The following is a 27,885-nucleotide window of genomic DNA, read 5'->3' as shown; positions in this document are numbered from 1 at the left end:
CCCCACAGAAGAAGAAGTCTGCAGGTTTAGCCACAGTAGAAGAGGTGTCTCGCTAAAAGTTTCTCTAACGTTAGTTATAAAGCTAGCTAGAACAACTTGTCAACATGTTTCGAAGGAAACTGACAGCGTTGGATTACCATAACCCCTCTGGGTTTGACTGTAAAGGTAGCTACAAAAGCACGATAAACGAGTTATCTGCTAATGAATGACGTGCATTTTCAGAGCTAGCCATGGCCATGCTCAAATATGTTAGTTAGCATCTACCTTTTAACTAACAAGCTCTTACTCCGTCTAATACATTTCAATACAGCCACACCTGTAATATGTAACCTGTAATATACTTTGTTTATATTGGCTGGGTTTATGTCATTACAAATGATTAACCTGTGATTCGTATTAGGTGGTCAGGTTTTGTACTTTTGTGCGTTAGCTCAGGTAACGTTAGCTAATTACCTAGCTTTTTGGGAGCTTACTAACAGTGCCAAACAGGCAGTGGAGGCCGAGAACGTAACTAGGTTAGGGGTGGCATCGGAAATTGATACCGTATCTATGCCTTGTTTCTCTGTATTGTGACTAGTCGTATGTGCATTTCAGCCGGTTGTATATACAAACTATAATTTCATATTAAAGGAAAATCTACTACCACTGGCACATTTGTGCAGGTCAGTTAGCTTTGCAGAGTGCATCTAACTATGTCACTGACTTAGCTAATATTCTGTTTTGCACAGATGAGACAGAGTTCAGGAATTTCATTGTGTGGCTGGAGGACCAGAAAATCAGACACTACAAAATTGAAGACCGGGGCAACCTGAGGAATATCCCCAGCTCGGGATGGCCCAAGTCCTTTGAGCAGGTGAGCAGCAAGGCTAGTTACAGTTACTATACTGGAATCAACCCTTGGGTCATATTACATCCAAGTAACACGACATGGATTGTGTTCAGTAGGGTGCCCTGTAGCAATAAGTTTTGCGATGTATCTGTGTCCTTTCATATTGGAGAAGTTTATGTAGTATCTCCATGTGTTACAACATTTTCTCCTTACTGAACCATGGTGGGGCTCTTTTCCCACTTTATCACCATATCAATTATCAATGTGTTCTCTCAGCCCCTTCCCTAACTGTTTACATCATGAGCAAAACATTCAAGCCAGTTCAGTTGTCGAATGTTGCAGATCGAAATACCATGAATAGAACTGACAATAATTAGTTGTTCGAAATGTTGGAGAGGTGTGTGTGTTCTACATTAGCCTACATCTATCTGAACATTCCAAAACGTTGTGTCCTGTTCAACGTGCCCCAAGATCAGTCAGTAGGCCTAAAAATTCTTAAATGCTCATAGTAAGCCGATTTACCACCCTCATCACTGGTCTCCATAGCTGTGATGCTCTCTTCTTCATTGGATAACCTCCATTGGGGTTGTGAAGTTACCATCCCTGTTCCCTGACCGGGAAGCGCCCTCTGTCCCCGAATCCTCGCTTCCAACTGACATTTTTGAGAGAGAGGCAAGGGGAGGATGGGACGAGGAAAGACTATTGAGACATAGCCCCTGTCAGCGCTTGTTTTAGTTTTTCCAGTGCATAACATTTTTCTACGGTGTGCGCTGATGAATACACCCCTGGGCCCAAGTGCTCTGAAAAAAAGAGCTACCAGGGGACAGCTAGTAACAACATTCCGATGGATGTGAACCACTGAAGAAGAGTGTATCACAGCTATGATCTCAGGCACCTCGTATACACGGTACACCTATTCAGGAGGGCACACTGGGGCAAGTTTTCTCCCTACGGAACATGAGCCTGACTCTGTTTCTTATGCAGTATCTTCAAGATGTGAATTGCCCATTCACTGTCGAAGAGAGACAGGAGTCAGTGGACTGGTTGCTGGGTCTAGCCGTTCGGTTGGAATATGGGGACAATGGTACAGTATTTTCTCTTTTGCTTTATTGAAAAAAATGTTACCATATGATTTGGTGCCCATTGTGTGTACTTGGGCTACTTGTTGTGGCATATTACTACTTTAACTATTGTAGTCCATTGAAGATGACAATACAGTACATTTTCAACCAACCTTTACTTGGAGATACCGTGTAGCAGGGGTATTCAACTCTTACCCAATGAGGTCCAGAGCCTGCTAGTTTTCTGTTCTACCTGATAATTAATTGCATCCACCTGGTGTGCCAGGTCTAAATCAGTCCCAACGTTTTTTTTATTTTATTTTTTTAAGGCAGTGGAACTGGCTTCGAGGTCCTGAGTTGAGTTTGAGGGCTGTACTGTAAAGTATTGTTGTGGGGATGGTGGTGATCATGCGTTCTTTAGCCACTAGATGGCAGCATTGTCTTAACAGTGGCATCTTGGGCTGTTCTACCATAGGGGATAATCTAGTTGTGGTTCCACCCTCTCTTGCCATACACTGTATTGTCATTGTTCAGGAATATTAAATATGAGCTTATACACTACTAAAGCAAGTCTTTGTTAGTGGGGGGCATGGACTAAGTGGTCACTGTCTGGATGTTGTGTGTCCTACTGGCTCCCCAGTTGAGAAGTACAAGAATTGCCCCCAAGCCACAGCCACCGAGGCGGAGAAACCCTCAGATCCCCTCATCCATCTGGACAGTGAGCATAACCACTCCTTCCTCTAAATGTCTATCCCCTCTCTCCCCTTACCTCTACTCCTCTCTCATCCTCTTTACTCCTTTCTCTGTCCCTGATGTTCTGTGATAGAATCGTTTGATTGTAGAAACCAGTGAACAACGTAGTACTAAAGTGGGTTAGCTCAACCGTGTCTGGGCCAGACCACCAGACTTATTAGACACTCTAATGTACTTGTCCTCTTGCTCAGTTGTGCATCAGGGCTTCCCACTCCTCTTTCTATTCTGGTTAGTGCCAGTTTGCGCTGTTCTGTGAAGGCAGTAGTACACAGCGTTGTACGAGATCTTCAGTTTCTTGGCAATTTCTCGCATGGAATAGCCTTCATTTCTCAGAACAAGAATAGACTAATGAGTTTCAGAAGAAAATTACTTGTTTCTGGCCATTTTGAGCCTGTAATCGAACCCTCAAATGCTGATGCTCCAGATACTCAACTAGTCTGTAGAATGCAGTTGTATTGCTTCTTTAATCAGAACAGCAGTTTTCAGCTGTGCTAACTTAATTGCAAAAGGGTTTTCTAATGATCAATTAGCCTTTTAAAATGATAAACTTGGATTAGCTAACACAACGTGCCATTGGAACACAGGAGTGATGGTTGCTGATAATGGGCCTATGTAGATATTCCATTACATTGTTAATGTTGTACAATAGTCATTTACAACATTAACAATGTCTACACTGCACTGTGTTTCTGATCAATTTTGTTATTTTAATGGACAAAAAATGTGATTTTCTTTCAGAAACAAGGACATTTCTAAGTTACTCAACTTTTGAACAGTAGTTTGTATGTATATATGTAATGTAATGTGTGTGTGTGTGGTACCAGTCAAAAGTTTGGACACACCTACACATTCAAGAGTTACTCTATTTTTTATATTTTCTACATTGTAGAATAATAGTGAAGACATCAAAACTATGAAATAACACATATGGAATCATGTAGTAACCAAAAATGTGTTAAACAAATCAAAATGTTATATTTGAGTGTTCAAAGTAGCCACCCTTTGCCTTGATGACAGCTTTTTACACTCTTGGCATTCTATCAACCAGCTTCATGAGCTTGTCACCTGGAATGCATTTCAATTAACAGGTGTGCCTTGTTAAAAGTATATTTGTGGAATTTCTTTCCTTAATGTGTTTGAGCCAATCAGTTGTAGGGGTGGTATACAGAAGATAGCCCTATTTGGTAAAATACCAAGTCCACATTATGGCAAGAACAGCTCAAATAAGCAAATGGAAACGACAGTCCATCATTACTTTAAGACATGACGGTCAGTCAATCTGGAAAATTGTGAGGAAACTGGCTCTCATGAGGACCGCCACAGGAAAGGAAGACCCAGAGTTACCTCTGCTGCAGAGGAAAAGTTAATTAGAGTTAACTGCACCTCAGATTGCAGCCCAAATAAATGCTTCTCAGAGTTCAAGCAACAGACACATCTCAACATCAACTGTTCAGAGGAGACTGCGTAAATCAGGCCTTCATGGTCGAATTGCTAAAAATAAGCCACTACTAAAGGACACCAATAGTAAGAAGACTTGCTTGGGCCAAGAAACACGAGCGATGGTCATTAGACCGATGGAAATCTGTCCTTTGGTCTGAGTCCAAATTTGAGATTTTTGGTTCCAACCGCCGTGTCTTTGTAAGACGTGGAGTAGGTGAACGGACGATCTCCGCATGTGTGGTTCCCACCGTGAAGCATGGAGGTGATGTGGGTTGCACATTTTGGGGAATATTCAGAGGTGGAAACTTTCCATGGGAATTAACGGAAATATATGGAAATTTATATTAATACAATTTAAATGTAAATTATTTTTTTGAATTGGATATATTTACCATATTATATGGAGACAGAAACATATACCTTTTACCTTATCATAAGTAGACATAATTGAAAATGATTAAATCCTTCCAATAGAAAAAAACCAAACAATTTAGTTACGAATTGAACTTTAATTAAATGAGTTGACTTCACATGGGATGATTTCACTGAACAACAACATACATTTGTAAAATGATAGTCTAGAAATTAAAGCTTTGGTTGTCTTCCTCTCAGGCTTCCATGTCTTCTCCCTGGACCTTCTCAATGTCCACCTCCTGAACATCAGACTCTGAGGCCTCATCTTCACTGTCACTTTCCAACCTTGTTGAGGATGGTGCGTTGTCAGGCTGAAAAAGCCTCAAATTTGCTCGGATGTCCACCAATTTTGCAATCCTTGTATTGGACAGCCTGTTGCATGCTTTGGTGTGGGTGTTCCCAAACAAGTACCAGTTGCTCTCTGAGGTGGCTGATGTTGGTGGGATTTGGAGGATGATGGAGGCAATAGGGGAAAGAGCCTCAGATCCACGAAGTCTCTTCCACCAGGTGGCTGATGAGATATGTTGGCATGACTGCCATATTGCATATCCATCCCAAAGCCCTTGCTTGGAAGTGTACTTCGCCAGACTGCCAAGAACCTTGCCCTCATCCGGGCCAAGGTGGCAAGACACGGTAGTGATGACACCATAGGCCTTGTTGATCTCTGCACCAGACAGGATGCTCTTGCCAGCATACTTGGGGTCCAACATGTATGCTGCGGCGTCTATGGGCTTCAGGCAGAAGTCTAAACGCTTTTGGGTGCATTTTAGAACTGCAGTTTCCTCTGCTTGGAGCAACAGTGAAGTGGGCAGGGCAGTACGTATTTCTTCTCTTACATCCTCAAGCAGAGTCTGAACATCAGACAGGATGGCATTGTCTCCCTCAATCCGTGCAATGGCTACTGCTATAGGTTTCAGGCTGCTTACCACTCTCTTCCAAAATACATCATCCAGGAGGATCCTCTTGATGGGGCTGTCCATATCGGCAGACTGTGATATGGCCATTTCTTGGAGAGACTCTTTACCCTCCAGGAGACTGTCACACATGATGACACCACCCTAACGGGTGTTGCTGTGCAGCTTCAAGCTTCTTCTCACTTAGCTTGGCGAAGTAGATTGCTGCTATAACTTCATGACCCTTCACCTACCTAACCATTTCCTTGGCTCTCTTGTAGAGTGTATCCATTGTTTTCAGTGCCATGATGTCCTTGAGGAGCAGATTCAATGCATGAGCAGCACAGCCAATGGGTGTGATGTGAGGACTCCTCCACTTTAGACCAAGCCGCTTTCATGTTCGCAGCATTGTCTGTCACCGGTGCAAATACCTTCTGTGGTCCAAGGTCATTGACTGCCTTCAGCTCATCTGCAATGTAGAGACCGGTGTGTCTGTGTCTGTGCTCTTGTAGAATACTGGTTGAAGGCTGGAGATGTAGTTAATTATTCCTTGCCCTCGAACATTCGACCACCCATCAGAGATGATTGCAATACAGTCTGCTTTCTCTATGATTTGCTTGACCTTCACTTGAACTCTGTTGAACTCTTCATCCAACCAAATGAGTAGATAAAGCATGTCTGGTTGGAGAGGTGTAAGCTGGGCGAAGAACATTCAGAAATCTCTTCCAATACACATTGCCTGTGAGCATCAGAGGTGAACCAGTTGTATACACAACTCTAGCAAGACATTCATCAGCATTCCTCTGACTTCGTCCCTTCATTGAGTCAAAAAAACAAATGATTCCAGGAGGACCATGATCTGTTGCTATTGATAAGGTGTCAGATTTATCATTTTCACCTCGAATAGAAGTAGAGGGACTTGTCAGAGGTTGCTTGTTGTGAGCGCTGAGGAAACTTTATGCACTTGGTCAGATGATTCTTCATCTTTGTTGCATTCTTGACACATGATGATTGGACACAGTATTTGCAAATGTACACAGCTTTTCCTTCTACAGATAGTGCCTGTGGCATTTTCCTGTAAAGATTAGGAAAACATTTGAGAAAAAACTAATGCAATTCCATGTACAGATAAATAGTTAAGCAGTTAGATTAAACCACTCCTTTCTAAGATAAATGTTTTAAAATGAAACAGGTGAATTAACACTCCTCAGTTAGCAGGCTTAAGCAAGCTAAAATCACATGGTAGCAAAAATTAACTAGCAGAAATTGTTAACAAGTTAGAAATGATTTAAACACACTTTGCTAAAGGCTACTATTTACTAGTTAACAAAAAATTATGTATGTCACATAAAATACATTCATTGTAATAAAAAATTACCAGAAAGCATGTACAGTTAGTTTGCATTTAACTTACACCTTAGCCAAATACATTTAAACTCAGTGTTACACAATTCCTGACATTTCATCCTAGTAAAAATTCCATGTTTTAGGTCTGTTAGGATCACCACTTTATTTTAAGAATGTGAAATATCAGAATAATAGTAGAGTGATTTTTTTTCCCAGCTTTTATTTCTTTCAACACATTCCCAGTGGGTCAGAAGTTTACATACACTCAATTAGTATTTGGTTGAATTGCCTTTAAATTGTTTAATGTGGGTCAAACGTTTTGGGTAGCCTTCCCACAAGCTTCCCACAATAAGTTGAGGGAATTTTGACCCATTCCTCCTGACAGAGCTGGTGTAACTGAGTCAGTTTTTTAGGCCTCCTTGCTCGCACACGCTTTTTCAGTTCTGCCCACAAATTTTCTATAGGATTGAGGTCAAGGCTTTGTGATGGCCACTCCAATACCTTGACTTTGTTGTCCTTAAGCCAAATATGCTTGGGGTCATTGTCCATTTGGAAGACCCAACTTCCTGACTGGTGTCTTGAAATGTTGGTTCAATATATCCACACAATTTTCCTTGCTAATGATGCCATCTATTTTGTGAAGTGCACCAGTCCCTCCTGTAGCAAAGCACCCCCACAACATGATGCTGCCACCCCCGTGCTTCACGGTTGGGATGGTGTTCTTCGGCTTGCAAGCCTCCCCCTTTTTCCTCCAAAGCATGACGATGGTCATTATGGCCAAACAGTTATTTTTGTTTCATCAGACCAGAGGAAATTTCTCCAAAAAGTATGATCTTTGTCCCCATGTGCAGTACAAACCGTAGTCTGGCTTTTTTATGGCGGCTTTGGAGCAGTGGCTTCTTCCTTGCTGAGCAGCCTTTCAGGTTATGTCGATATAGGACGCGTTTTACTGTAGATATAGATACTTTTGTACCGGTTTCCTTCAGCAACTTCAAAAGGTCTTTTGCTGCTGTTCTGGGATGTATTTGCACTTTTCGCACCAAAGTACGTTCATCTCTAGGAGACAGAACGCGTCTCCTTCCTGAGAGGTATGATGGCTGCGTGGTCCCATGGTGTTTAGACTTGCGTACTATTGTTTGTACAGATGAACGTGGTACCTTCAGGCATTTGGAAATTGCTCCCAAGGATGAACCAGACTTGTGGAGGTCTAAAATTTTGTTTCTGAGGTCTTGGCTGATTTCTTTTGATTTTTCCCATGATGTCAAGCAAAGAGGCACTGAGTTTGAAAGTAGGCCTTGAAATACATCCACAGGTACACCTCCAATTGACTCAAATGGTGTCAATTAGCCTATCAGAAGCTTCTAAAGCCATGACATCATTTTCTGTAATTTCTGTAAGTTTAAAGGCACAGCCAACTTAGTGTATGTAAACTTCTGACCCACTGGAATTGTGAATAAGTGAAATAATCTGTCTGTAAACAATTGTTGGAAAAATGACTTGTCATGCACAAAGTAGATGTCCTAACCGACTTGCCCAAACTATAGTTTGTTAACAAGAAATTTGTGGAGTGGTTGAAAAATTAGTTTTATGACTCTAACCTAAGTGTATGTAAACTTCCAACTTCAACTGTAGTCCTTGGCTCAGACAGTGTAGTAGTGTGGGCTCAATAGCGTCTCATTAGTGTGCAAGATCTTGAGAATCAGCTGTAAATGAGATGGAAGAATGCACTGTGCATGCAGAGGGGTTCAATTCTGTTGAATTTAGGATATGCCACAAGACCTAGAATTATGTATATATCACAAAAAAAGATTCACTGTTATTAGCTAACTTTTTTTTTTAATGAATTTAAGCAAAATTCCCAGGCTTAACTTCCCATGGAAAATTTCCAGAAGTTTACAGGAACATTTCCGACCCTTTGCAACCCTAGGTGCTTTGCTGGTGACACTGTCAGTGATTTATTTAGAATTCAAGGCTCACTTAACCAGCATGGCTACCACAGCATTCTGCAGCGATACTCCATCCCATCTGGTTTGCACTTAGTGGGACTATCATTTTGTTTTTCAACAGGACAATGACCCGACATACCTTATTTCGTAGTTTTGATGCTGTCTACAATGTAGAAAATAGTTAAAATAAATAAAAACCCTTGAATGAGTACGTGTGTACGAACTTTTGACGTGTGTGTGTAATTTATATATATATATATATATATATATATATTACACACCACGCGCACACATACAGAATCGCACCAACGGGGACAGTTGTGACTCCAGCTGACTTCATGAATGTAACTGAGTCAACAACCTCCATGTTGTGTTGACAATAAGTGTGTGTGCTCCTCAAGGCAGCAACCCAGACTTCAAGGCTGGTGTCTTAGGCCTTGCTAGCCTGCTGAAGATCCAGCGTCACGACGACTACCTAGTCATGCTGAAGGTGAGAACCAGCGGCAACCGAGCCCCATATCAGACATACTAATATCCTTTTCACACTACTGAGCCAAGCCTAGCTGTAGTGCATGGTCCTGGTTACTCACCCAAAATATCTGAGTCCGTACAGTTCAGATCGGCACTTTACTTTGAAAAGGGTCTTACTCATTTCTTATGAACAGGGTATAAATGACGAACCTGTGCTGATTTCAGATTTGATAACAATGGTGTGGTCATTTCCCTTGTCAAACAGGCTATAAGGATCCTTATCCAAGAGAGGCTGACCCCAGAAGCCATAGCTAAGGCCAGCCAGTCTAAAGAGGTGATTTACTTTTGAAGATTGAGTCTTTGACTGACGGAGATCCACCTACACATTTAGGCTTCATCAAAATGCGTTCTTTTGAAATGTGATCCAAAAGAGTACCCACAATATTTCAGACCTTGGTCCAAACAGTATTTGTTTTCATTTACGTTGAATTGAGCCTGCCTGGTGTGCCAGATGGACAGGTTTTGCACTGGGAAAGCTCAATTAAGCGCAGAGTGTATTTGAAAGAAAACAAATGTAATTTTATCCCAAGTCTGACACTTCTATTCTCTCAATCTGACATGATAATACATGGGAACTCTCAGCACAAGTTACTGCTCAGGGCTCGTATGTATCAAGCATCTGAGTACTGATTCAGGATCCGTTTTGCTTTTTGAATCGCGATGAATATGATCGAACGTGGACCTGATCCTAGATCAGCACTCCTACTCTGATATGCTTGATACATACGGCCCCACAGTATGATAGGTATGGCCTGTGTGCAGTGGTCTGGGGGGAGTCTAGGTGGTTATGGTATTTTAAGCGGCCGGACATACAGTATATTGGCACTTAATGTGTCCCGATTTGGTTTTTATTGCCGTGATGTATTTCTTCCTGTTTTTGCCTTGTCTCCTCAAGGGTCTCCCTGTGGCCTTGGACAAGCACATCCTCGGCTTTGATACCGGAGGTGAGTGCTCGCAGTCGAGTTTTTGAAGTAATGCACACAAACTCATTTTTAAACAATGTGCATCCTTAATTTCCTCATAAATGGACTTTGACTAAATTACCTTTTTAAACACTTAATTCTCCCATCTTCTTGTGCCCAAGGCAATTATAATCATCTAAATTGTCTCCAAACATGCTGTCCTATTGATATGATAGACATGGCATTTATCTTGACTGTACTGGTGATGTAATACTCTGTAGGATTGCTTGGGGGGGTATGGCCATCACATTGTGTCAAGATCTGTTCCAGACCAGTTGGAGACAAATCTGCGCAAAGGAAACAAGGCATGGAACGTGTCATTGTGGAGACTACAGTGGTTCTTCCTGTAAAAGTTGCAGCACACCTTGCGGGCTGCCGCAGAATTCTGTGGCACATTATTTAACCTCTCTGGGGTATGTGGGATGCTAGCGTATACCACATACCACACTCGCCAACAGCCAGTGAAATAGCAGAGCGCCAAATTCAAAACAACAAAAATCTCATAATTCAAATCTCTCACACATACAAGTATTATACACCATTTTAAAGATAAACTTTTCGTTAATCCAACCACAGTGTCCGATTAAAAAAAAAAAAAAAAAAAAAAAGGGCTTTACGGCGAAAGCATACCATTAGATTATGTTAGGACAGCACCTAGACAAGAAAAACCACACAGCCATTTTCCAAGCAAGGAGAGGCGTCACAAAACCAGAAATACAGCTAAAATTAATCACTAACCTTTGACGATCTTCTTCAGATGACACTCCCAGGACTCAATGTTACACAATACATGTATGTTTTGCTCGATAAAGTTCATATTTATATCCAAAAACCCATTTTACATTGGCATGTAATGTTCAGAAATGTTTTGCCTCCAAAACTACTGGTGAATGAGCTCATCAACTTACAGAAATACTCATCATAAACGTTGATAAAATATACAACTGTTATGCATAGAATTAAAGAAACTTCTCCTTAATGCAACCGCTGTGTCAGATTTCAAAAAAGCTTTACGGCGAAAGCACACCTTGCAATAATCTGAGTACAGCGCTCAGTCACCAAAACAAGCCATACAGATACCCGCCATGTTGTGGAGTCAACAGAAGTCAGAAATAGCATAAATATTCACTTACCTTTGATCTTCATCGGAATGCACTCCCAGGAATTCCAGTTCCACAATAAATGTTTGTTTTGTTTCGATAAAGTCCATATTTATGTCCAAATACCTCCTTTTTGTTCGCACGTTCAGTTCACTATTCCAAATGCAGAAGTCCAGACGAAAAGTCAAAAAAGTTGCATTACAGTTTGTAGAAACATGTCAAACGATGTATAGAATCAATCTTTAAGATGTTTTTATCATAAATCTACAATAATATTCCAACCGGACAATTCCTTTGTCTTCAGAAATGAAAAGGAACTGAGTTGGCTCTCACGGCCGCACGCACGCTGTCAGACACCTGATTCCAATAGCTCTTATTCTCTCCCCATTCACAGTAGAAGCCTGAAACAACATTCTAAAGACTGTTGACATCTAGTGGAAGCTTTAGGAAGTGCAATATGACCCCACAGACACTGTATATTGGATAGGCAATCAGTTGAAAAACTACAAACCTCAGATTTCCCACTTCCTGGTTGGATTTTTCTCAGGTTTTCGCCTGCCATATGAGTTCTGTTATACTCACAGACATCATTCAAACAGTTTTAGAAACTTCAGAGTGTTTTCTATCCAAATCTAATATGCATATTCTTGCTTTTGGGCCTGAGTAGCAGACAGTTTACACTAGACGCGCTTTTCATCCGGACTCGAAAATACTGCCCCCTACCCCAAAGAAGTTAAGTGTCAGCCATTGTTGCATTAATGCTAGTTAGTGCTAATTTGACCACCAGAGGGCATCTTTGAGAAGCATTTGACAGTCTTTAACCTCTCTAGGGTATGTGGGACGAAATCGTCCCACCTACTCAACAGCCAGTGGAATCCCGTGGCGCGTTATTCAAATACCTTAGAAATGCTATTACTTCAATTTCTCAAACATATGACTATTTTACACCATTTTAGAGACAAGACTATCGTTAATCTAACCACACTGTCCGATTTCCAAAAGGCTTTACAACGAAAGCAAAACATTAGATTATGTCAGCAGAGTACCCAGCCAGAAATAATCAGACACCCATTTTTCAAGCTAGCATATAATGTCACATAAACCCAAACCACAGCTAAATGCATCACTAACCTTTGATGATCTTCATCAGATGACACCCCTAGGACATTATGTTATACAATACATGCATGTTTTGTTCAATCAAGTTCATATTTATATCAAAAAACAGCTTTTTACATTAGCATGTGACGTTCAGAACTAGCATTCCCATCGAACACTTCCGGTGAATTTACTAAATTACTCACGATAAACGTTCACAAAAAACAGAATTATAGATACAGAACTCCTTTATGCAATCGCTATGTCCGATTTTAAAATAGCTTTTCGGCAATAGCACATTTTGCAATATTCTGAGTAGATAGCCCAGCCATCATGGCTAGCTATTTTGAACCCCACCAAGTTTGGCCCTCACCAAACTCTGATTTACTATTAGAAAATTTGATTACCTTTGCTGTTCTTCGTCAGAATGCACTCCCAAGACTTCTACTTCAATAACAAATGTTGGTTTGGTTCAAAATAATCCATAGTTATGTTCAAATATCCTCTGTTTTGTTCGTGCGTTCAAGACACTATACGAAGGGTGACGCGCCCGACGCGTTTCGTGACAAAAAATGTCTAAATATTCCATTACCGTACTTCGAAGCATGTCAACCGCTGTTTAAAATCAATTTTTATGCGATTTTTCTCGTAAAAAAGCGATAATATTCCAACCGGGAAACCCTGTTTATGTTCAAAGACAGAGAAAATAAAAACATGGTGTCGCCTCGTGCACGCGCCTCAGTCTCATTGTCCTCTGATCGACCACTATCCAAATGCGCTAATGTTTTTCAGCCAGGGGCTCCAAAGACATCATTCACCGGTTTGCCGCCTTCTGAGAGCCTATGGGAGCCGTAGGAAGTGTCACGTTACAGCAGAGATCCTCAGTTTTCAATAAAGAGAGTGTAGAAGCCCAAGAAATGGTCAGACAGGCCACTTCCTGTAAGGAATCTTCTCAGGTTTTTGCCTGCATATGAGTTCTGTTATACTCAGACACCATTCAAACAGTTTTAGAAACTTTAGGGTGTTTTCTATCCAAAGCCAATAATTATATGCATATTCTAGTTTCTGGGCAGTAGTAATAACCAGAGTAAATCCGGTACGTTTTTTTTATCCGGCCGTGCAAATACTGCCCCCTACCCTAGAGAGGTTAATATTGGCTGTACTAGAGAATTTAAAACCTTTTTTGTAAGAACATAGTATATGGGATTGATGTTAAGAAATTTAGCTTAATTTGCTTAATATTATGGTGTTTCTATTCCAAGAAAAATGAAACGTTAGAAAAATATGGCGCTGTACAACGTGATTGGTCGGGAGTAGGCTACAATACTAACATTTCCACACCCTCTTTGTAGTCTAACCAATACCAAAACAGAGATTCAGTGAAAATAAAAATCGAATTGATTTATCGAGACCATGCTTGTTGCAGAGCAGCACGAAACGGTGCTGAAATAGTTGACCACACGCGGCTACAATGTCACAAATAATTGAACACACAATTCTTAATTCTGAGAAGGATAATGGGAGGTGATCTGCATTAAACTGACATTCTTATTGCTATATTCCATGAGTTCGATTTTCGATCCTCTTTTTCTCTCTTACTCATTCACACGCTGTCTTGACCTCTGAATGCTCGGCTATGAAAAGACAACCGACATTTTACTCCTAAGGTGCTGACCGGTTGCCCCCCCCCTATAAGCACTGTTTATATTATTTGACCCTGCTGGTCATCTATGAATGTTTGAACAGCTTGAAAAAAGATCTAGCCTTCATGGCCGTACAGTTGGTAGAGCACGGTGTTTGCAACGCCAGCATGGTGTGTGCAACGCCCGGGTTGTGGGTTCGATTCCCACGGGGGGCAAAAAAAGAAATGCATGAAATGTATGTATTCACTACTGTAAGTCGCTCTGGATAAGAGCGTCTGCTAAATGACTAAAATGTAAAATGTAAAAATATGTACTCTTATCTCCAACCAGTTCGGATTTAAGTATAACTTTTGTATGACTGACGCCTTTGGTGAGAGGTCTAATGCTTTAATATTTGATAATTTCTTTCCTCTGAATTCATGTTCATTATATAAATAGGACCTTGTGCACCTTGATATTGGGGGTGCGCCATGCGGCCGTGCCTAACGGGGAAAGGGGGGATGGAGCCGGTCGGGTGCAACCCAGGCGACATGAGATGCAGGGGTCCGAACTCGGGCGAGAAATGAAACAACCCTCCCGGCACAGAACCCTGCTCTGAGGGAAGGGAGAAGCGGGCGTGGGCCCCCTACCCAGTCCTCAGTCATTGATACTCCCACTGTTTGACCGTGCTTCATTGGTCTGTTTCGCTTGATGGCCCTCGATCTGCACTTGTTAGATGGCCCTCCGACCTGCAATCGTTTTCTACGGTTATATATGTGTTCCCTTTCTTGTAGTGTATCTTATTGCCCGTTTTACAATTGTCCTGGGCTTATAGATCGAGTCAATCCTTCATTAGATGAACCGCAACATGTCGGCTAAAGCGATTATTTTTATTTAATTTTATTGAACCTTTTATTTTCGGTGTCTTGCGAAGGTATTCACCCCCTTGGCATTTTTCCTATTTTGTTGTCTTACAACCTGGAATTAAAATATATTTTTTTGAGGGGGGTTTGTATCATTTGATTTAGACAACATGCCTACCACTTTCAAGATGCAAAATAATTATTATTGTATAACAAACAAGAAATAAGACACAAAAAACAGAACTTGAGCGTGCATAGCTATTCTCCCCCCGAAGTCAATACTTTGTAGAGACACCTTTTGCAGCAATTACAGCTGCAAGTCTCTTGGGGTATGTCTCTATAAGCTTGGCGCATCTAGCCACTTGGATTTTTGCCTATTCTTCAAGGCAAAACTGCTCTAGCTTCTTCAAGTTGGATGGGTTCTGTTGGTGTACGGCAATCTGTAGGTCATACCACAGATTCTCAATTGGAATGAGGTTTGGGCCTTGACTAGGCCATTCCACGACATTTAAATGTTTCCCCTTAAACCACTCAAGTGTTGCTTTAGCAGTATGCCTAGGGTCATTGTCCTGCTGGAAGGTGAACCTCGGTTGCATTCTCAAATCTCTGGAAGACAAACAGGTTTCCCTCAAGAATTTCCCTGTATTTAGAGCGATCCATCATTCCTTCAATTCTGACCAGTTTCCCAGTCCCTACTGATGAAAAACATCTGCACAGCATGATGCTGCCACCACCATGCTTCACTATGGGGATTGTATTCTCGGGGTGATGAGGTGTTGGGTTTGCGCCAGACATAGCGTTTTCCTTGATGACCAAAAAGCTCAATTTTAGTCTCATCTGACCAGAGTACCTTCTTTTGGGAGTCTCCCACATGCCTTTTGGCGAACACCAAACACGTTTGCTTATTTTTGTTCTTTAAGCAATGGCTTTTTTCTGGACACTTCCGTAAAGCTCAGCTCTGTGGAGTGTACGGCTTAAAGTGGTCCTATGGACAGATTCTCCACTGTGGAGCTTTGCAGCTCCTGCAGGGTTATCTTTGGGTTCTTTGTTACCTCTCTGATTGATTAATGCCCTCCTTGCCTGGTCTGTGAGTTTTGGTGGGCAGCCCTCTCTTGGGAGGTTTGTTGTGGTGCCATATTCTTTAAATTTTTTAATAATGGATTTAATGGTGCTCCGTGGGATGTTCAAAGTTTCTGATATTTTTTTATAACCCAACCCTGATCTGTACTTCTCCACAACTTTGTCCGTGACCTGTTTGGAGCGTTCCATGGTCTTCATGGTGCCGCTTGCTTGGTGGTGCCCTTTGCATTTACATTTAAGTCATTTAGCAGACGCTCTTATCCAGAGCGACTTACAAATTGGTGCATTCACCTTATGATATCCAGTGGAACAACCACTTTACAATAGTGCATCTAAATCGTTTAGGGGGTGGGGGGGGTTAGAAGGATTACTTTATCCTATCCCAGGTATTCCTTAAAGAGGTGGGGTTTCAGGTGTCTCCGGAAGGTGGTGATTGACTCCGCTGTCCTGGCGTCGTGAGGGAGCTTGTTCCACCATTGGGGTGCCAGAGCAGCGAACAGTTTGGACTGGGCTGAGCGGGAACCGTGCTTCCTCAGAGGTAGGGGGGCCAGCAGGCCAGAGGTGGATGAACGCAGTGCCCTTGTTTGGGTGTAGGGCCTGATCAGAGCCTGAAGGTATGGAGGTGCCGTTCTCCTCACAGCTCCGTAGACAAGCACCATGGTCTTGTAGCGGATGCGAGCTTCAACTGGAAGCCAGTGGAGAGAGCGGAGGAGCGGGGTGACGTGAGAGAACTTGGGAAGGTTGAACACCAGACGGGCTGCGGCGTTCTGGATGAGTTGTAGGGGTTTAATGGCACAGGCAGGAAGCCCAGCCAAAAGCGAGTTGCAGTAATCCAGACGGGAGATGACAAGTGCCTGGATTAGGACCTGCGTCGCTTCCTGTGTGAGGCAGGGTCGTACTCTGCGAATGTTGTAGAGCATGAACCGACAGGATCGGGTCACCGCCTTGATGTTAGTGGAGAACGACAGGGTGTTGTCCAGGATCACGCCAAGGTTCTTAGCACTCTGGGAGGAGGACACAAGGGAGTTGTCAACCGTGATGGCGAGATCATGGAACGGGCAGTCCTTCCCCGGGAGGAAGAGCAGCTCCGTCTTGCCGAGATTCAGCTTGAGGTGGTGATCCGTCATCCACACTGATATGTCTGCCAGACATGCAGAGATGCGATTCGCCGCCTGGTTATCAGAAGGGGGAAAGGAGAAGATTAATTGTGTGTCGTCTGCATAGCAATGATAGGAGAGACCATGTGAGGATATGACAGAGCCAAGTGACTTGGTGTATAGCGAGAATAGGAGAGGGCCTAGAACAGAGCCCTGGGGGACACCAGTGGTGAGAGCGCGTGGTGCGGAGACAGATTCTTGCCACGCCACCTGGTAGGAGCGACCTGTCAGGTAGGACGCAATCCAAGCGTGGGCCGCGCCGGAGTCATAAGACGTGAGATTTCATCTGGAGAGAGAGGAGAGAAAGAGGTCAAAGCACAGGGTAGGGCAGTGTGAGCAGGACCAGCGGTGTCGTTTGACTTAGCAAACGAGGATCGGATATCGTCAACCTTCTTTTCAAAATGGTTGACGAAGTCATCCGCAGAGAGGGAGGAGGGGGGGGGAGGATTCAGGAGGGAGGAGAAGGTAGCAAAGAGCTTCCTAGGGTTAGAGGCAGATGCTTGGATTTTAGAGTGGTAGAAAGTGGCTTTAGCAGCAGAGACAGAAGAGGAGAATGTAGAGAGGAGGGAGTGAAAGGATGCCAGGTCTGCAGGGAGGCGAGTTTTCCTCCATTTCCGCTCGGCTGCCCGGAGCCCTGTTCTGTGAGCTCGCAGTGAGTCGTCGAGCCACGGAGCAGGAGGGGAGGCCCGAGCCGGCCTGGAGGATAGGGGACAGAGAAAATCAAAGGATGCAGGAAGGGAGGAGAGGAGGGTTGAGGAGGCAGAATCAGGAGATAGGTTGGAGAAGGTTTGAGCAGAGGGAAGAGATGATAGGATGGAAGAGGAGAGAGTAGCGGGAGAGAGAGAGCGAAGGTTGGGACGGCGCAATACCATCCGAGTAGGGGCAGAGTGAGAAGTGTTGGATGAGAGCGAGAGGGAAAAGGATACAAGGTAGGGGTCGGAGATTTGGAGGGGAGTTGCAATGAGATTAGTGGAAGAACAGCATCTAGTAAACATGAGGTCAAGCGTATTGCCTGCCTTGTGAGTAGGGGGGGAAGGTGAGAGGGTGAGGTCAAAAGAGGAGAGGAGTGGAAAGAAGGAGGCAGAGAGGAATGAGTCAAAGGTAGACGTGGGGAGGTTAAAGTCACCCAGAACTGTGAGAGGTGAGCCATCCTCAGGAAAGGAACTTATCAAGGCGTCAAGCTCATTGATGAACTCTCCAAGGGAACCTGGAGGGCGATAAATGATATGGATGTTAAGCTTGAAAGGGCTGGTAACTGTGACAGCATGGAATTCAAATGAGGAGATAGACAGATGGGTCAGGGGAGAAAGAGAGAATGTCCACTTGGGAGAGATGAGGATTCCAGTGCCACCACCCCGCTGGCTCGATGCTCTAGGGGTATGCGAGAATACGTGGGCAGACGAGGAGAGAGCAGTAGGAGTAGCAGTGTTATCTGTGGTAATCCATGTTTCCGTCAGCGCCAGGAAGTCTAGGGACTGGAGGGTAGCATAGGCTGAGATGAACTCAGCCTTGTTGGCTGCAGACCGGCAGTTCCAGAGGCTGCCGGAGACCTGGAACTCCACGTGGGTCGTGCGCGCTGGGACCACCAGGTTAGAGTGGCAGCGGCCACGCGGTGTGAAGCGTTTGTATGGCCTGTGCATAGGGGAGAGAACAGGGATAGACAGACACATAGTTGACAAGCTACAGAAGTGTTGTTTCTTGTATTATTGTCTCTTGTGTCTTTAGAGAACTGTTTCACTTTGATATCCTTTTTCTTCTGTCCTGATTTTCTCTTTCTTTTCTTCTGTTAACTAGATATTCTTTGTTATTCTTCGTTAGCTAGCTAGCTTCTTCCAAAAGAGTCCCTAGCAACTGCTTAGCAACTGGTAAACAAAACTTTGCTTAGTGGTGTTGCAGACTCTGGGGCCTTTCAGAGCAGGTGTGTATATATACTGAGATCCTGAGACAGATCATGTGACCCTTAGATTGCACACAGGTGGACTTTAACTAATTGTGACTTATGAAGGTAATTGGTTGCACCAGATCTTATTTAGGGGGTGAATACATATGCATGCACCACTTTTCTGTTTTTTAATTGTTTAAAAAAAATTGAAACAAGCTTTTATTTCACTTCACCAATTTGGACTATTTTGTGTATGTCCGTTACATGAAATCCAAATAAAAATCTATTTAAATTACAGGTTGTAATGCAAGAAAATAGAAAAAACGTGAAGGGGGATGAATAGCCACTGTAACGAGGCATGTCAGTTAAGAACAAACTCTTATTTACAATGACAGCCAAACCCGGACGACGCTGGGCCAATTGTGAGCCGCTCTATGGGACTCCCTATCACGGCCGGCTGTGATACACCCTGGATTCGAACTAGGGACTGTAGTGATGCCAATTGCACTGAGATGCAGTGCCTTAGACCGCTGCGCCACTCGGGAGCCATGACATAAAAATAATGTTTTTCAGAACATTAACCATGTGTGTTCTCTTGTTTTGCACTGTTCTGTAGTTTCGACCCAATGATTCGTCTGACAAACAAATAACTTTGCGTCCTTCAGGCCCAGACATGGATCAAAGCTGGTGAGAGTACTTTTTTATCATTATTTTATTGACGAAAGCATAAAGATGTTGATGAAGAAGCCAAATTTGCCTCGGGATCCATCCTAGTTGGTGAGTCATGAGTTTTTTCGGTGTGGCCCTTTGTCCTGCCCTTTGTCCACTGATTTCAACGAATGGTTGTCGGCATCGTTGTATGCTCTGCAAAAACACATTCACATTTTTAGTACACAATTATCGATTTTATTACACAATATGCCTACACATTGATAGGCTATATAATTTATTTTTTAAAGAAAATGCACTGAAACCGATATAACTCTTTAGTTTTGGTGATCCTCTCAGCTCCGGCTCATTTTCAAGTCCTCTGCCACCTGGGTTTGCATTGCAAATGAGGGCATAAACTGGGTCCAGACGCCAGCAGAGTAAGTAGTAAAATAAAGGTTAAATAAAAGATCTAAACACCTATGGTAGACCTGCAGTATATCTAAAAATATACATGTAGTTCTCCTGATTTAAACCCGATCGAACTTGTTTGGGATCAACTGAAAACATTTAATCCGTAACGATACAATTCTCCCCCGACCCTCCTCCTTGTCAAGAGTCTATTGTCCTGCTAATAGTCCCATAATGGGTGGATGGATGAATTAGTCGTTTACCATTCTCGGACTGGAAACGTTGTTTGCAGAGTTCACGATCTCATTTTGAAGTCCTTGTTTAAAAAATAACAATATTTTGGAGATTGTTTTCAAATAACCGAAAGTGAGCAGTTGTAATCTGAAAAAAGTGGAAAAGGCCGTTCTTGAACATGGGGTGAGACAATAGGCCCTTTTAATTTTGCCTGGCTTGCCATTCCAAATAAAATGGAATGTTTTTTGCTCATACAATTTAAACAGGTCGCTCTCTGCCAATGCCGCCTGGCAATCAACCAAAAATACAGCATCTACCATCCAGCGAGACTATTCAAGCCATCAACTCACTGATGGTTGATGAGCGATCGGCAAAGGCAATCTGAAATCTGCGTGCTGCAAAACCAGTCCGGATTTAAGTATAATTTTTGTATGACTGATGCCTTTAGTGATGGGTCTAATGTTTTAATATTTAATAATTTCAGCCCTCCGAATTCTTATTCATTATATAAATAGGCCCATGTGCACCTTCATTAGATGAACCGCAACATGTCAGCTAAAGCGATTTAATTCATGAATGCATAAAATCAACCAATGTCAGCCTTTAAATGCTTTATTATCCAAATGTTTAAAGTGCGTGTGGGTGACACGGGAAATTGCGTCAATTCATAAACTATGTGCCATCGCAAATCTCTTCCCAACTATTTTGCAATCTATATGGCTCTCCGCCAATAGTTACATTTAGAGGATTGGAGGATTATAAATTAATATCTATGGGGCATTTTTCATTAGGGCAAATCTGGAAAATGACATGCGCAAGAGACTGGTAATATTTTTCCTTTTAGAGACCATAATACATGGTGTCCAGGTCAAGATATCCAAAACATTTCTTTATTAAAGACTATCGGAAAGAATGTTGGTACTTGTTTATTTTGATCCAAAGCCATGAATGAAATGAGTGAGTCACTCAGCTTTATGTAGGTGCCGAGGCTCTGACTGCGCCATCAACTTGATTATTTAGCAGACATCACTTGCTTATATTCAGTCAACACATTTCTTAAGAATATCATGGAATATAACTGAACATTTTCGTTTTTCTTAGAATAAAAACCTTAGTGTAACAACAGTTTCAGTAAGCAATATGCTACATTGCAGTTACAGCTTCTTCTGACCAAATAGAAACAAAAGTGTATTTTTTTTCAGGTGTGTGTGCAGGACAGAGGAATATCAATTCTTACACTATTGTTCTAAATTCAATCACCTTCATCCTCATCATTCAGTTAATTGAAATTCAATTTTGAAGTCATGCACAATTATCAGTTTATATCGCCCGTTCATTGTCAGGTAGAGACACATTAAGCTTTGGGACCCAAAAGCATAATCAGTGCTCTAACTCCCACTTGCGGTGGTCTGGAGCAATGGAAGCAGTGACGCAGGGTAACGCACTAAACCACAAATGACCTCTAAATCCTGAAGGCATAATGTCAACTTTTAATTGAGGAACCACTAGTGTGTCATTTCCCCCCGAACCACTTTGTTTGAAGTGGCCTGTCATGTCAACATATCAGGCTATGTCAGCGGTTGTGCCTTCTTGAGAAGGATGTATGGAAGTGTTTTGATGGATCACTACAAAGATGCAATATGGCTTTATTAAACCCCTTATTTTGGTAGAAGATATCATGGGGGAAACAAAAGCACAATTACATGCATCCTACTTCATACATGTGGTCCTACATAACTGTGGCCTCAGTCGCTGATCACCGACTGAGCATAATCTGATGCTTCCTCTGGAACATGGCTTCTAACGGTGTGTGCCTCCTTTCTCTGCAGACGCCACCCTGAACGAAGCGGCTCAGATCCTACGTCTGCTCCACATCGAGGAACTACGAGACCTGCAGACCCGGATCAATGAGGCCATCGTAGCCGTCCAGGCCGTAATCGCAGACCCGAAGACAGACCACCGCCTGGGCAAGGTTGGCAGATGACCTGGCCTGCCTGACCCCTTCACCTCTGCCTTTAACCCCCAACATACAGTCTGTGAAAAAGAAGTACCACACAAACTATACATGGATATTGGTCCAAGACCTTGTCCTTATTTTATTTTAGTCCCCCAACAACTAGGACTAAGCCTTTTGAGTTTATTTTTTAATTTTTTGTGAAGGATTTGGGACGGTTGGAATGAAATGGACTAGTTTTTTTGTTTTTGAGAAAGAAATGCATTTGTGGCATGAGTGTTGGAATGAGAATGTATGAAATACATTGGGGGGGAAAGAAACTTTGGTTTGTGTTCATAAGAAATGGGAAGTGCTATCAGATTCTGTGCAGAAATTACCCTTGAGTTGGAGATTGAATGTCAGGAATTACATCTTAGGAAAGATAAAGGATTAAAAAACTGGTAGAACAAATATTTGGCGACCATGTGGTGAAATACAAAACGATTAGTGCACAGAATACTCAAATACTGCATTGCTGTGTGTTCATTCAATACACATGGACAGGTATAACTGGACTTAAGGGTCAAAGATCTAGTTTTATTTATTATTTTTTTATAGAAAGCCAAAGTATGAAATGAGGTAAAACAAATTTACAAAACTTTATTTGCGGGGGAGGGAAGTCACAGTTGATGTTTGGAAATGTACTTTGTTGGTGGTTGGTGAAATCCTTGCTTTGTCGCAAGTGTCCTTCATTCGACGCCTCTGTAGAAGTCTGACAGAAGGGTTCTCACAGGGGAAAGCACTTCAAGACTCGCCCGAAATAGCACCATAAAACGATCCTCTATCATTAGTCTCCCTGCATCAGATAACTACATTAGGTCACAGGACAGTGAACATCCTTGACAACTACACCACACTCGGCTATCATCTGTCACAGAACAAACATTACTTTCCAAACGTGTTATCTTTGACCTCCATAAATACCAGGGGAGAATGACTGCCCCCTCTCATTGAAGCCACCGAAATTCAAGGCCAACTGCGGGACTGAAGACATTGTTAGCAGAAAACAGGATCCCCATTATCGTGAATGGAAATCTTTAGAGGTCAAAAATCAAGGACAATTCTGGTACCAATAATTGCTTCTAATACACCAGCTGTATGTCCTTGAATCGATTATCAAAAAATATGCGCACACGGAGGATAATTTAGTTGCTAATGGCAGCCTGCAGTATCCCAGTCAGCCTTGAACTTGAGTTACTCAATGAGATGGGGCAACACTGAGCTAGCCTGCAACCTAATTTCCTGGAGTTGCTCAAACTGCGCATGTCTCCGTGAGACGCCATCTTAACTGACTGCATTTTTCTTCAATGCTCTATTGAGTCTTCATATAGGAATGAATGGTACCACGTGATCAATGGCTTTGTCCAATCATATAATGCAAGACTGAGCTCATAGGGCTCTTGCCACGAGGTTTCTATGGCTTTGAAGTGCTTTGATGTCTCGGCGAAGACCGGTCACATTTCGTCACCTGGGTCTTTAGTACAGTGATTTGGCAGCAGTTGCCTTCTACTTGAGGAACTTGCTAGTTCACAGGTTGTATGCACAGCCTCGGTCATTTGGCGTCTTTTTGTTTGTTGCAGGTGTCCGCTCTGATACGTAACATCAAAATTAAGTATGGCCCCCAGTACAATGCATTCAGAAAGTATTCCTACCCCTTGACCTTTTCCACATTGTGTTATGTTACAACCTTATTCTAAAATGGATTAAATAGTTTTTTCCCCCTCAAATCTACACAACACCCCATAATGACAAAGCAAAAACAGGTTTTTAGAAATGTATTAAAAATCAAAAACTGGAATATTACATTTACATAAGTATTTAGACCTTTTACTCAGTACTTTCTTGAAGCACCTTTGGCAGCGATTACAGCCTTGTATGACGTTACAAGCTTGGCACAGGATTTGGGGAGTCTCCCATTCTCTGCAGATCCTCTCGGGCTCTGTCAGATTTCTCCAGAGATGTTCCATCGGGTTCAAGTCCGGGCTCTGGCTGTGCCACTCAAGGACATTCAGAGAGACTCCCGAAGCCACCCCTGCGTTGTCCTGTTGGAAGGTGAACCTTCGCCCCAGTCTGAGGTCCTGAGCGCTCTGGAGCAGGTTTTCATCAAGGATCTTTCTGTACTTTACTCCGTTCATTTTTCCCTCGATCCTGACTAGTTTCCCAGTCCCTGCCGCTGAATAACATCCCCACAGCATGATGCTACCATCACCATGCTTCACCGTAGGGATGGTGCCAGGTTTCTTCCAGATGTGACACTTGGCATTCAGGCCAAAGAGTTCAATCTTGGTTTCATCAGACCAGAGAATGTTGTTTCTCATGGTCTGAGAGTCTTTAGGTGCCTTTTGGCAAACTCCAAGCAGGCCGTCATGTGCCTTTTTTACTGAGGAGTGTATTCCGTATGGCCACTACCATGAAGGCCTGATTGGTGGAGTGCTGCAGATATGGTTGTCCTTCTAGAAGGTTCTCCAGTCTCCACAGAGGAATTCTGTCAGTGTGACCATTGGGTACATCTCCCTGACCAAGGCCCTTCTCCCCTGATTGCTCAGTTCCAGGAAGAGTCTTGGTGGTTCCAAACTTCTTCCATTTACTATGATGGAGGCCACTGTGTTCTTTGGGACCTTCAATGCTGCAGAAATGCTTTGGTACTCTTCCCCAGATCTGTGCCTCGACACATTCCTGTCTTGGAGTTCTACGGACAATTCCTTCAACCTCATGGCTTGTTTTTTTGACGTGCACTGTCAACTGTGGGACCTTATAGACAGGTGTGTGCCTTTCCAAATCATGTCCAATCAATTGAATTTACCACAGGTGGACTCCAATCAAGTTGTAGAAACATCACAAGGATGATCAATTGAAACACGATGCACCTGAGCTCAATTTCGAGTCTCATCGCAAAGGGTCTGAATACTTATGTAAGTAAGGTATTTGCAAATGTTTCTAAACCTGTTTTCGCTTTGTCATTGAGGTATTGTCTAGATTACATTTTTTTAAATCAATTTTAGAGTAAGGGGAAGGGGTCTGAATACTTTCCGAATGCACTGTATTGAGGCTCCCTGCTTTCGCACAAGCTAAATCTGCAAAAGAAAATAGCCTTTCAGGCTACACAGACTGCTTTTATCCTACATCACCCTCAAAAGTCATGTGTCGTGGAAATTCAGTACTGAGAGAGACTTGGTCATTTCTTCAAACAATCATCTTTATTTAATATCGATTAATTATTGCAATAATGAGACCGTTAGGCTGAGAGTCTAGCCTTTATTGAAGATGCATAGTCAGTCATTTCTAACCTTCCCATAAGCCACCTTGGTTATCTACACAGGATGGTATTTTACTTACTTTCCCAGATGCCAGGAAGATGAGACAATGAGGCATTGTTCTTAACTCTTCCAAGCTCTCTGCCTATAGACTGCTAGCTTTTAGGTTTTTATCACCAACACAAATCAATTGTCAGCTTCAAGCTATCTCTAGTAGAACCCATGTCCTCAACAACAGGTGCTAGAGTGGAGACCATAAAACACAGCATTAGCAGGACAGAAATATCTTACTGTTCGTTAAGTAAATAATTGTTACATTGCCAACAAATAAGGTGAATACATAATTTCTCTCTCACATAAGCCATACAGTCCAATTCAAGTTGGAGAGTTCATCTGATTTATTTCCACCAAAACCACTGGCGACAGTGAATGCTATTGCTATCACTCCCATGTGAGGGTTAAGGGTAATATTGACGGCATTCCAGATTGGCTTTTTTTGCAGGCACGCTCAACAGATGATTAGATCTCACAACGTCTAAGGAAGTGTCTTGTTACCAATTCATATAGAAAACTTCTGAGATGCGTAGCACGACTGCAAAAAAGAACCTGGAACGTCACCAAACATGAGTCAAGATTAGTTTGTGTGCGTGGATAATGATGTTTCTGTAGAGTGAGGCCGCTTGATGTACAAGTTCACCCCCTGGACAGGACGCTAGAAAGATGTACAGTATTACCTTATAGACAGTGGGTGGTTGCTATGGTGATGCCGTACAGGTGAGACCTCTGGTCAGGTAGGTACTCGTCTGTGAACTGGCTGCTGTCCCGATTCAGAGCAATGACTCCGTCCCTATAAACACCACAGAGAAAAAAACAAATCAACTCAACTACCATCACACTGAACATAATTTACAGGGTTTGCACTTTTTGGGACTATGATCTTGGTTCCGTTGCACCCAGCAACCTCAAATGCAGCTTAAGTATCTGACAGAAAACAAATTCTATTTGTAACCAGATGTGTCCCTGTCTTACCTCCTCCAGTCTTTGAAGTAGAAGTGGATGGCATAAAACACCATACTGAAGGGGTAGTTCAAGTTGCTGTGGATCACCCTTCTACCCGTCCCATCAGACGCAATGCACTCCAAACGCTTGGTCCCTGAGAGCGAGAAAGAGAGGGTGTGTATTTGAGAGAGGGAAAGGAAGAGATGTTATAGGTTTCATTTGATTGATAACAGTATAAGTTCCTTTCTTAGTATGTAGAGTAGTATCCAGACTGTATGCATCTGAACTGTGTACCACCTCTTTGACTGCTCCAGAACGACTTGGCCCCATCCCCACTTCTTACAGTACTGAAAAGTGACAGCGGCACATTTTTTGAATAGCTTACCATACATTTAATAGCTTACCATTTTAGTATCATAAAATGGCCATTATTACAGTATAGGTATAGCTGAACTTTATAATGAGAATAGGAAAAACCAAAAAAACTAGGATACATAGAGAGAGACTTGTATGACAGAGACATAGCAACTTGAGCCTTGAGCTAATGAAAGGGCCCCTAAACCATGATCTGTTTAGAATTTTTCCCTTATGATGAAGATGAGGATTTGGGGAGAGAAAGCTGGTTGTAGTTATATTCCTTCAGACCCCTTAAGTGTGGTTCTTTACACTCCAAGCTCCTAGAGGAGGCAGGGGATTCATACCTGCGTCCACGCAGCACACTTGTCTCGTGGCTGTGTCAAAGGTCAAGGCATTGGGCAGGCCGATTCCGTCTTTCACCAGCACCTTCCTGCTGTGGCCGTCCACTGAGGAGCTCTCAATCTTCGGGGCCTCCCTGTTCCAGTCGGTCCATTACAGGGTCCTAGAGAGAGACCACACACAGTTAGAAAGGAGACAGGGCAATCATGGTGGTGTTGATGGTGGCTCAGTTGGTTCGGAAATGGTGTAAGTGTAACTGGTGGGAATCGAACCTGGGTCTCCCGCTCTCCAACCCAACGTTTTAACCAAGTCCAAGAAGACATCCTTGAGATCAAAGGGAGACATTTTGGGTTATAACTCAAATCAATTTGCATTTGTTATATGCTTTGTAAACAACAAGTGAAATGCTTACTTATGGGCCCTTCCCAACAACTCTCCAGCAGGGGGTGCAACCTAATCACGAGCGTGATTCCAAATCCCCTTCTCTACACACCAAGGTTATGGGTTCAATTCCCGCATACTGTTCATATGCGTGTTAAAAGTTTCTACTTTCTACCTAAATTACCATATTAAAATTTTAACCATGAGAAAAACCTGTCCACGCTTAAATGTATTGTCATTGTAAATACCTACAGTGGGCTGTGTTCAATCTGCGTTGCGGAAACTCAGCAT

At 42.7% G+C, this 27,885-nt stretch overlaps 1 protein-coding gene and 1 long non-coding RNA gene across 5 annotated transcripts; one reads left to right on the top strand and one right to left on the bottom strand.

The window, feature by feature from the left end:
* Positions 1–22,729, top strand: LOC115172195 (RNA transcription, translation and transport factor protein-like). Of its 4 annotated transcripts, none has more exons than XM_029729359.1 (9): positions 1–165; positions 729–853; positions 1,814–1,913; positions 2,531–2,608; positions 9,085–9,173; positions 9,420–9,488; positions 10,110–10,158; positions 10,398–10,481; positions 22,101–22,729. In XM_029729359.1, the coding sequence occupies exons 1-9, from the start codon at positions 105–107 to the stop codon at positions 22,253–22,255; spliced, it is 810 nt and encodes a 269-aa protein (XP_029585219.1). In that variant the 5' UTR covers positions 1–104; the 3' UTR covers positions 22,256–22,729. The 4 variants fall into 4 exon arrangements, with proteins under 4 accessions (XP_029585219.1, XP_029585218.1, XP_029585222.1 ...); XM_029729358.1 differs by having other exon boundaries at positions 2,522–2,608; XM_029729362.1 differs by lacking the exon at positions 10,398–10,481.
* Positions 19,676–26,703, bottom strand: LOC115172196 (uncharacterized). The gene is made up of 3 exons (XR_003871401.1): positions 26,548–26,703; positions 26,253–26,365; positions 19,676–19,842 (listed from the first exon to the last, which is right to left on the bottom strand). It is a non-coding gene; the product is annotated as an uncharacterized LOC115172196 (long non-coding RNA).
* Positions 26,704–27,885: the final 1,182 nt, after the last annotated feature.

Source organism: Salmo trutta, chromosome 33 (assembly GCF_901001165.1).
Source record: "Salmo trutta chromosome 33, fSalTru1.1, whole genome shotgun sequence".
NCBI lineage: Eukaryota > Metazoa > Chordata > Actinopteri > Salmoniformes > Salmonidae > Salmo > Salmo trutta.
Note: the sequence above shows the minus strand (reverse complement) of the source record. Positions and strands in the feature narration are given on the sequence as shown.

What these genes read in the sequence shown, in the direction of transcription:
- LOC115172195 (XM_029729358.1), top strand. Translation starts at nt 105, where the DNA reads ATGTTTCGAAGGAAACTGACAGCGTTGGATTACCATAACCCCTCTGGG. An exon ending in GGCCCAAGTCCTTTGAGCAG is followed by an intron (nt 854 to 1,813) that starts GTGAGCAGCAAG and finishes TTTCTTATGCAG; the next exon opens with TATCTTCAAGATGTGAATTG. An exon ending in CCTCGGCTTTGATACCGGAG is followed by an intron (nt 10,159 to 10,397) that starts GTGAGTGCTCGC and finishes AATACTCTGTAG; the next exon opens with GATTGCTTGGGGGGGTATGG.